At 28.7% G+C, this 11,725-nt stretch overlaps 1 protein-coding gene across 1 annotated transcript; it reads right to left on the bottom strand.

The window, feature by feature from the left end:
- Positions 1 to 3,692: 3,692 nt before the first annotated feature.
- On the bottom strand, positions 3,693 to 4,929 carry Phum_PHUM569100 (uncharacterized protein; the record flags this gene model as incomplete). The annotated part of the gene is made up of 2 exons (XM_002432031.1): positions 3,693 to 3,824; positions 3,895 to 4,929. 2 exons carry the CDS (start codon positions 4,927 to 4,929, stop codon positions 3,693 to 3,695), a joined length of 1,167 nt encoding a protein of 388 aa, XP_002432076.1.
- Positions 4,930 to 11,725: the final 6,796 nt, after the last annotated feature.

Here is an 11,725-nt window from a genome sequence, read left to right as displayed (position 1 = left end):
ATTTTCCTAGAAACTGAAGGGAAAAAAGGGGAGGAGACCACAGGACGACAAACAAACCGGAAATATTAATTTATAAAAGAAAGAAAACCGAGCGTTTGTTGTCCAGGAAGAATCCCGTCCTTGTTTTCCAGGATTTCCCCCCCCCCATCCTCCAACGGAATTTCCATATTCGATTTCACTTTCTCTCCTTTCTCTTTCTCTTTCTCCCTTCGGGAAAGGAGGGGAGGCAAAAAAAAAGGAAGGGAGGAAAAAAAAAGTTTGTTTTTAAATTTACATTTTGTTCGGATTTCATTCACTCATTCACTCACTCACTCCCTGACTGACTGACTGACCTTTCTTCCGGTTATATTTTTATTTTTCCAGAGTTTTTTACTCTCTCTCTCTCACTCTCTTTCACTTTCTCTCTCTTTTAAAGATCTCTGATCCGTTACTTTACATTTTCACTTTATTCATATCAGCTCGAGAAAAAAAAAAAAAAAAGATTTCCTTTTACGCGTTTCCATTTTATCCTTTTAAAATCTCTTTTCCCCCTTGCCCTCTCTTTCCTTTCCCCTTCCCCTTCTCTCTCACAACAGTTTATTTATTAAAAAAATTTTTCTCCGTCAAATTTTTAAAAACAATAATTTAAATAAAAATTAAAACGAACAAAAGATTTTGTTTGTTTTTTCTTACAGAATTAATCAAAAGCGTAAACGGTAATAATAATATTAATAATGATAATGATAATGATAATAATAATAATAATAATATAAACGACGCCGCTTTAGGTTATTAAATTAAAAAAGTTTTAATTCAAAACCGGAAATGAAGAAATTAAAAATAAAATAATAATAATAAAAATAAAAAAAATTTTCGCAGTCGCAAATGCATTATATATAAAAAAAAATTAAATTAAATTTTACGAGAGTTTTAATTAATAATAATAATAATAAAAATGATGATGATGATGATGATGATGATGAGTATGATTATATCAAAAATAATAATAATGATAATAATGTTAATAAATTTGAGAAATTGCCTCGGAGGCGAAAAACGTTACGCACGTTTCATCATCGTTCATCATTCCCTTGAGGGATCGATGAGATATTCGAAAATCAAAACTTTACGCGGATCCCGACGAAAAACAGACGAACAACGACAACAGCAGGAACAGCAACAGGAGCAGGAGAAGCAGGAGGAACAAAAGTAATAATAATAATGATAAATTGTACTTGGTTTTTTTTTTTTTTTTTTTTTGTTTTTCTCTCGCGAATCGTCGTCGGAAATTCAACGTCAGGGAAAAACATAGAAAGAGAGAGAGGGGGGAAGGGGGGGGAAGATAGAGAGAAATCAGAAATTAATCACGCATACGCACACGCGTAATCGATGTAACAAAGAAAATTTTCACTCGTCAAAATTTTACGAATTGAAAAACTTTTAATATAACGTTTAATTAATAAATAATTCTAATTGTCTTTGACGATAAAATTATTTAAACATTTTATAAACCGTATCTCATCATCTTTTTACCCTCAGAACCGAATAGGAAAATGGGAAAAGGAAAAACTTTCAAAACCGCTGTTGAAAATTTTCCAAGAAGCATTGATTTTTTTTTTCTTTCTAAAGAAAATTTGCGACGAAAAAATTAATAATAATAATAATAAATGCAATACAAAAAAAAAAAAAATTTCCATGTAACAATTTTCACCCATTTTCATAATCCCAATCTCTCTTTCTCTCTCTTTTTCCGTTTCAAATAATAATAATAATAATAATAATCATAAAAGAGAAAGAAAAAAAAAATGGGATGTAGATTTTAGGGGAGAGGGGAAACGGGAAAAGAGGGGGAAATTTATAAAAATTCAACGTATCACAATCACATTTCTTCCCTTTTTTTTCCTTTTTCTTCCTTCCTTTTTTCCTTTTCCTTCCTTTTTTTTTTCATTTCATTTTCAATATACAATTTAACGTTCACATCTGCATCTTTCAATAAACATTTACAATTTTTTTTCAATTTTTTCTACATTGATGAAAGAAAAGGATCGAAAAGAAAAAAAAACTCTGAGATTTTCCTTTTTTTTTCCTCCTCCTTCTTATCCTCCTCCTCTTCTTCCCCCTTATTTTTACAAGGTTCAGAAATTGCGAAAAAAAAAAAAACAAAATTTTTTCCTTAAAAGCTATTAAAAAAAATAAAAATTTTTTCGCTCTAAAAACTTTATCTCCCCCCTCCCTTTTCCCTCCTTCTCTTCATCTTTTTCTTAATTTTATTTTCCTCTTTTTGCCCCTCCCTCCCTCTCTCTCTCCCTCTCCCCACATTTTTTTTTTTACAAAATAATATAAAATTAATTTATATAAAGTCGAAAAAAAAAAACATTTTACAATTAACACAAAACTTAACAACAATTTATTTATTTTGCAATATATAAAGTTTTAACGTAAACTCGAATGAAAAGACCGACACAACAAACAACAAACAACCTAAAAAAAAAAAAAAAAACAAAACAAAAAAAACCTTAAAACTTCAAAACCACGCGTAATCCTTCCTTCATCTTTTCTCTCTCTCTTTCTCTCGCATTTCCGCACACAGTTCAACACAAAATCGTAAAACAAACAAACGAAACGAACAACAATAGAAAACAATCGTTTTAAAAACAATATGAAAACCTAAGACGACAAATAACAATTTAACGAATGAAAATTTTTTTTACAGTCGAACGAATAACTTTTTTGACCGCTCAATAATAATAATAACAATAATAATAATAATAATAATAGTAATAATGACAATAATAATATTAATAACAATAATAATAATAATAATAATAGATAAATAAACAAATAAAAAAACAGGCAAACGAAAATTTAGGGGAGGGAGAGGGAGGAGGGTCTCGGCATTATTAAATAAATAAATTTAAATAATCGATTCGATTATTTATTTTCGTAATAATAATAATAAATTATTAAATTAAACGCGCGCGTACTGAAGAGAGAGAAAAAGAAAAAGAGATAGAAAGAGAAAGAGAATTTCGTATTTAAAAAAATTTTTTGTTTTTTTACGCGGCGTTTTTTGCCAGAATAAAATTTCAACCCCATTGTTTAAAACAATTTTTTTTTTTGTTCGCCCTCATGAACAATCGAAAAGTTATTATTATTATTATTATTAATTGGCTCATTGATTGATATCGATTTTAGTCGCCGCCGCGGGGCGGATTGGAGTTAGAGTGGGGGGTGGGTGGTAGGGGTGGAGCTAAGGGTGGTTAAATTTACGAGATATCATTTTTTTTATACAAAAATTTACGTCCCCTTTTTTATCCCATAAAATAAAATTTAATGGAAACAAATAAGATTAAAACCGACCGCAAAAACAAACAAACAAACGAAAAAAAAAAAAAAAAAAAAAATTGAAATTTATTTACTAAGAGTCGATGATAAATGGAAAAAGTTAATGTAGGGCAATCGGGGTGGGATTTTTCAATGGGATCCCAACCTCCCTCCCTTCCCCCCCTTTCACTCAAAGAGTTTGAAAAAAAAAAAAAAAAAAAAAAAAAGTTAAAATTATTCGTTTTTTTTTTTTTTTTTTGGCGTTCGGTTGTTCTTCGACTTCCCCCTCTTCCTCCGCCCCCTCCCTCTCATCTTCCCCGTTCGAAGGAAAGACAATAAAGTGGGAAACCAAAAAATACCCCCGCTACCGCCACCGCCGCCACATTTCCTTACGATATTAACAAATCCAAACCGATTCTTCTCATACATTTATTCATGTTTGACACATTTGCTGGACATTTTTTTTTCTTTTCGCTTTTCCCACCCTCCCCCCAACCAACTGCGCCATATTGGATTCGTCTCTCTTAACATTTAAAAAAAAAAAAAAAAAAAATTAAAAAATTAAAAATTATTATTTTTGTGTTTTCTTACGTTTTTCTCGGCACCGGATGAAAAATCATCCAGACGAATCTTTGTAAATCCATTGACCATTTCGTGATTCGGACATCCGACGTTTGTACGTTCACCGCCATTTTGTTTACGCGAATTATTATTATCATTATAATTAAAATGATGATCGTTTCGACATTTTTCTACCGTCGTGTGATTTTTCGTTATTTCGTTACCGTAAGAGTCTAAAACCGTTTTCGTCGTCGTCGACGTCGATGACGACGACGTTTTTCTACCGTTGGAATCATTCATATTCGGAATGTTTGGATTTCTCGTGCAGTTTGGAATAAACGGTGACGACGACGCGTTGACGTGAGTCGGAAGAAAATCCGAAAATGAATTTGCCGAATCCGCCGACGTGGAGGAAGACGTTCGATTCGGCGGCATTCGAACGTTCGACGAATTCCCGTAATTTCCGGACGAGGAATGTTGATGAGTGTCCGATGGGAAAAAAGCAGAGTCCGTAGACGTGGAAGGTTGAGTTTGATTACACGACGACGACGAACACGATGACGAACACGAACTTTTGCACGTCGAAGAATTCGAACCCGATTTCGGATACCCTCCCCCTTCGATTATTTTGATTCCCCCACGTTTTTTATTGTGGGGCAACGGTTCGTAGCCGACGGGTTCCCATACTTCCGACGTGCTACTCGTGTAATAATTGTCCTCTTTGGTTTCCCGCGTTCTTTCGTCCACTATTTGACCACCTTTGGCGACCGTGACTTCTTCCCTCGTCACGACCGATGATTTAACGCTTAAACTCGTTTCCAATCGAACGGGTGATTTCAATATTCCCGCTCTTATCAGTATTTGATTAAGCAAATCGCAATTGGGTACGTTTCCGTGTATCAAAGCATCGCGTATGGCTGCACCATCTTCTCCCTCGAGCGGTATCGGACAACCGTTTATCAGTAAGACTTCTTCTTCTCTTATGCTCGATTTTTTTTCGCAATCCACGACTTTGACTCCTTTACCGAGTATCGACTCGACCGTTTCCTGTATTTCGTCATCCATTTTCCAACTACTTCTCCTGACTTTTCCTAAACGTTTTTCTTCTTTACATTTTTAAAAACTTTTACGCCGCGTTAACACTTTCACTGTTTTTTTTCTCTTAATGTTTTTCTCTTTTTCGTCAATAACATAATTTTACGCGCGCGTTTTTCTATCAAAATAAAAAAATTTAAATTTTTAAAAACCCCCTTGTAAAAAAAAAAAAAATCATTTTTGTGAAATTTCATCATGGTCGTTATGTGCGTTTCACTCAAAATATAAAATCAGGAGCGTAAACCAAATTTTAAAAAAATGAAATGAAATAATCATAATGATGATGATAATAAATTTCTAAAAATTTCCATTATAATAAAAAATTATTCGCTATATTGTTAATTAAAATACTTATTAAAAACATTTTACGACGAATCCCATTATTATTATTTTTTTTTTTAAATAACAATTCAACGTTTGTTTCTATTAATTTATATAAAAACAAACGAAGACGACGACGATGAAGAATTTAACCGTGAATTTAAATCAATTCAATTTAATTAAACTAACAAGTTGAAACAGTATACAAAACAAAACAAGACAAAAAAAACCAAAACAAATTCGGGTTTACGAATAAACAAAATGAAAACAACAACAACAACAGCAGCAGCAGAAGCAGAAGAACAAACACGACGATGCTCTTTTATCGATTAATTTTTGTTTTTTTTTTTTACGTCTGGTCTTCTAATAGTAAAATAATAATACATTGAAATGATATATAAATAAATAAATAAATTGAAATTTCAATTTGAGCTAACGCACGATACAATAATAAATTTCCAAGTAAATAATGACGTTCATCTATCGTTATTATCATCATCATCATCATCATCATATCATCATCATCATCATCATCATCATCATCATCATCATCATCATCATCATCATCATCATTTTTTTTCTTCCATTTCAAAATTTAAAGGAAAGGTAAAAAAGCAGAAGAAACGAAAACATCAAACGCGACAACAATTTTTTTTTTCCTTTTTTTTTAACTATTATTCAAACGAATAAATCCTAAAAAAAAAAAAAATTAAATCGTTCGCGAGTATTTATATAATAACAAACAAACAAACAAACAAACAAACGGAATAAAAATAAAAACATTTTCAAGGTAAATAAAAAAAATTTTTTTTTCTTTTTTTTCTTTTCCTTTATGCTATAACAGAAAAAAATCTTTCACGGTAAAAATAATTTAATTTAATTTAAATTTTTTTTATTTTTACGTCTTCTGCTTTTCCATCTTTTACTTCTGCTTCTTCTTCTGCTTCTTCATTTTCTTTTTACGTTCAATTTAAAACGTTTTTCATTAAAAAAAAAAAAAAAAAATTATAAATTTTTAAAGGGAGAAAATAAAAAAAAAAAATATAGAAATGATAGATTACTCTTTTTCTTTTGATTTTTTTTTTTAAATTTTCCCGCCTTTTTCTCTCTCTCTCCCCTTCCCTTCCCTTCTCCCCCCTCCTTTAAACCTAAAACCTAACTCAAAAAAAAAAAAATGAAAATTTAAACTTCTTGTATGTATGTATATATACATAATTTTCCACTTTTTTATTTATTTTTTTTTGATGAATACGAAAAAAAAAAGGTTCGGATTCACGGTTGAGAGATTTTTCCGCGCAGATGGGGGGAGAGTAAGGGAGGGGAGGAGGGGCGGCCTTATTTTATTTTTTTAAAACATAGAGATAAAAAACACATGGAAAAATCTCGAATGAAAATTAATTCGCCGTAAAAAAAAAAAAAAAATGATAAAAACTCTCGCTCACAAATTTCACAAACATTTTTTTTTTTTGGCAACGATTGTTGTTGTTAACGTTTTACGATTTCGATACAATTCAAGCAGAAGAAAAATAATAATAATAATAATAATAAATATTTGATACCATTATTATTATTATTATATATATATCAAGAGATAAAAAATTTATTTTCCGCCTTTTATTTCATCTCGAATAAAAAAATCGAAAAAACACAAAAAAAAAAAAAAAACAACACGCAAACAAACACAAACGAAACAAATACACAATTAAGATTTATTATTATTATTATTTATTTTTATTATTTATCTAATGACACGACCCAAAAAAAAAAAAAAATAATTTATTTTAATTTTATTGAATTCAACCATTTAATTAATAAAATTTCTAATGTTTTTTTTTTTTTTTTATGTAACGTATAGTCATCAACAAACGACGCCATGTTTTTTTTTTTTTTTTTTTTTTTTTTTTTTTTGATTGAAAAGAAACGACAGAAATGACGTAAAAAGAAAAGAGAGAGAAAGAGAGAGTCACGGAAATTCATAAAGAGTAACAGAGACAAGAACAACAAAAAGAGGAAAAGAAAATAAAAGAAAAAAAAAAAAATACGGGCGGGTCCTTTTACTAAACAAATTTCAAATATTTCCCTCCCTCTCTCTCTCATGCACTCTGTCACTCACTCTCTCTTTGTCTAACACTTTGAACCTAAAATCGATTTCATTCAATTATTAACCCAAAATTTAAAAAAAAAAAAAAAAAAAATTCGTCTCTCAAATTAAACAAACTCAATACGACAAACAAGTTGAAGGAGGAAAAAAATAATAATAATAATAATGCGAAAAATAATATAAAAACAGGAAACGAAAAAAAAAAGAAAAAGAAAAAAAAAATTTTCCATCTAAAATTTTCCTTTAGTTCGTTTGGGAAGAACAAAAAAAAGTCCGATCCCGACATCTACCGGAAATTTTCCGTAAAATAAAAAAAAATAAACGTTAAAAAATTTTCCGATTTTCCCCGACAGAGGTTGCTGCTGATGACGACGACGACGACGAGTTTTCATAACAAAATTTAAAAACCATTTGCACCAACGCCCAAAAAAAAAAAAAAAAAAAAAAAAAAAAACGTTTACATTTTCCTTCTTTCACTTCGTACACACACACAAAAAAAAAATGTTTTTAATAATTTATTATTATTATTATTATTATTATCATTATTATTATTATTATTATTATTATTATTATTATTTTTAATTTCGTAACTTCCGCATAACATATTTATTATGTTCTTTTTTTTCTTTCTTTTGACCTCTAAAAAAATGGAAAGCGTGAAAAAAGAAAAAAAAAAAAAAAAAACTTTTCGCGACGTCATTTTTAACTTAATCCAAAACGAATGCGTTCGAATCATTTTTTTTCTTTTTTTTTTTTTTTACTGTTGGCATTCCTGAACGTTTCTTATACACAAATAAATAAATAAATTATTGATTAATTGACTTTTTATGTTATATCTCTCTCTCGACAACAAAAACAACAACAACGACATTAGAGAACCATATTTTAATTATTGTAAATAATAAATGTTGGTGACGTTTGACGAAATTTTAATTTTTTAATTTTTTTCTTTTTTGCTTTTCTTTCTTTCGTCTCCCCTCCTCCCCCCCCTCTCTCTCACTCTCATTAAATTTACAGTTAATGACACGTTCGTTTATAAAATCCGATTTTCTTTTTATAAGTAAAAAAAAAAATCATTTTCGATAAAACCACCAAAATCGTTTTTCGCGAGTGTGTGCAAAAAAAAAGCAAATTTCTCATAATCGTTCCAGAAAATTCCAGTAGGATGGCGGTTGTGGTAATGTCACGTGACACGTCGATAAGGAATGATAAAAAAAAAAAATTTTGTTTTTCATTTTTCGCGACTTAAAAAAAAAAAAAAAAGAAAGAAAAAAAAAACAGAAAAAATATTTTTAAAAATTTAAAAGAAAAAAAAAATTCCGTTATGTTTAAAAACAACAACAACAACAATAATAATAATAATAAAATTTTAATTAATTTTGGCAATGAAACGTTTTCCATAACAATAATAATAATAATAATAATAATAATCACGAGATTTTTTCTTTTTTTTTTTTTTTGGCAAAACACTTCGGAATTAAAAAACAAACAAAACTCACACGCACAAAAAAAATTCATCTATTTACACGTCGAAACATTCGATCTCGGATCGTATAAATTTTTTACATATAAAATATTTCATTAAAAAAATTTTCGCTTATTTTTATCACGAGACTTAAAGTTCCGCAAAAAATTGACCCGCAGCAAAAAAAAAAAATTTAATTACAAACTACAGCAAATTCGTTTAACAAAAAAAAAAAAAAAAAAAATTTTTTTTTTTTTTTTCATTATATTCATTTTAAATGCAAAATAACAAATTACGAACCGTTACAAAAACAAAAACTTCCGCAAAACAATTATCGGAGAGGAAAGAGAGAGAGAAAGAGAGAGAGAGAAAGGTCAAAGGGGTCACAGGAAGGAAAGAAGAGGAGAGATAGGGAGGGGGAAAAGGAGTAAAAATTGATTTGACATTGATTTTCATTTCATCTTAACGTAATTAATAAGTTTAAATATTTTCCGAAAAACTTTTTTTTTGTTTTTTTTTTTTTTATGACAAAAACCAGACGATGGCAATTAATAATAATAATATTAAAACACGTACAAACAATAATAATAATAATAATCGTTTATTTTCTTCATTAAAAAAAAAAACAACAACGTACACGTATGCCATAAAATAACGCAATAAAAAAAAAAAAAAATTTTTTTTTTTTTTATTAATGAATTCTTTCTTTCTTTCCTATTTTTTTTTTTTTTTTAAACAGTTGGTAGTATCTGGCGCGTTTGGTTTCATAATGAATCCATTAACCTTGTTACTGTGTATATTGATAATAATAATAAAATAGTATTTCCAAATGTTAAATAGTCATCAATAGGTTCGCTCCTTCTCCTCCTGCTCCCTATATAATATACTCTATACCACGACGACTCTGATTCATTTTACTACCATTTTTTTTTATTTCTTTTTGAATGCCAACATAACAAAAATAAAATAAAAAAAAAAAACAAAAAATCCAAAAGAGAAACAAAACGAAAAAAATAAATAAATTTTTTTTCGTTCAAACGCGTCCGTTCATATCCGTTCTAATAACAACCAGACGCGAAAAAAAAAAAAAAAAATTTACGTGTCCCGAACGCACGTTTCGACTTTAATGCCCTTTTTAAAATAACAATAATAATAATAATAATAAATAACATTTCCCTCTCTCTCTCTCTTTCTTCTTTCCCCTCATTCTCTCTGCCTCCTTTTTCTCTCTCTTTTTCCCTCTGTATCCTTTCTCTCTCTTTTTCTCTCTCTCTCTCTCTCTCTCTCTCTTACTTTCGACGACATATTTTTTCACGTTATTAACAAAACAATAGATTTAATTCACCGAAAATTTCTTTTGAAAATTATATCGTAAATAATCTCACGCCACGTAAAACGAAAAAAAAAATTTACAACAATAAATCGTGGCACGAGATTTCGTCACGGTCGTGGTCGCAACAACCAAATGTTTACACACACGCGCGCACCATTTTGAATTGTGTTCTCTCCACCCCCAATCCCAACCCCTTCGTAATCCGTTTTTAATTGATAAATAATTATTATTTAAATTTTACATAAATATTTTTATTTCATAATTTACAAACCCATTGAATAATAATAAAAAAATTTCCGGAAAAACCCGAATCGACCCGAACGCGCTTCAAATTTTTTTTTTTTTTAATTTTGTTTACCCTGAAAAAATTTTCATATTCGGACACAACCAAAAAAAAAATAAAAAAAATCGATTACGAATCGAACGACCGACCAGCCGATTGATTGATTGATTGTTTGTTTGTTTGTTGAATAAATTTCGCAAAAAAAAAAAAAAAAATTGTTTGTTTCCGACGAGATTTTTAGCAAACGATATCGTCACGTTCTAACGACACGATCCCTTCCGATTTCTTCGTATTTTTAATTCATTTTACATCGATAACTCGCATCATATCATAAATAATTTAATACCGTAATAAATTCAAACAATAATAATAATAATAAATAATAAATAATTCGTTTTAATTCTTTAAATTTTCTGTTCCAATTGTTTCCATTATTATTATCAATATTATTAATAATAATATTCGCAGCAAAAGGATTTGTTCATTAATTTCGTTTTCGTTTTAATAATGAGTTTTGTAGCAAAAAAAAAAAAAAAATCATTGAACCGTATAAAAAAAAATTAATTTGCTACGAATTAAAAGAGTAAGTAAGTAAGTAATTATTCGTAATAAAAACATTATTATTATTATTTATTATCATTATTATTATTACGTTTTCATTTAATTTCGAGAAGGAATAAAATAATAAAATATAAAATATGGAAGGTAAAAAACAAAATCGTGAGAAGAATAAAAAAAAGCAAATTTTTTTCGATGCGAATAATAATAATAATAATAAATTATTTATTTAACACGAAGAACATTCTAGAAATTTTTTATTTACGACAGGGAAAAAACAAAAAAATGTAAAAAATAAAAAAAAATGATGAAATTAAATATAAAAAATTCATTTTTTACAACAACCTATAGTTTTTTTTTCACTTTTCCTTTTTCATCTCTCTCTCTCTCTCTCTCCTTATCTCTCCCTTTCTCTATCTCTCTTTTTGTTTTTTTTTTGTTTTTAAAGTTTTTTTATTCTTTTTCGATGGTATGACAAGAGGGCCGTCGGAAAAACGATTGCATATTTATAAGAATTCTAAATATTAATATTTCTCAATATTTATTAAAACAACAAACGCAACAACCGGTACTAACAAACAATCCGATACGAGGAGTCGGTTAAAATTATTATTATTATCATTACTGTTGATTCCTTTCTGTCAACAATCGAATATTATGATTTCGATTCGAATGCATTTTTTTTCATTTTAATATTTACAAAAT

Source organism: Pediculus humanus, genomic scaffold (genome assembly GCF_000006295.1).
Source record: "Pediculus humanus corporis 1103172108302 genomic scaffold, whole genome shotgun sequence".
Taxonomy (NCBI): Eukaryota; Metazoa; Arthropoda; class Insecta; order Psocodea; family Pediculidae; genus Pediculus; species Pediculus humanus.
Note: the sequence above shows the minus strand (reverse complement) of the source record. Positions and strands in the feature narration are given on the sequence as shown.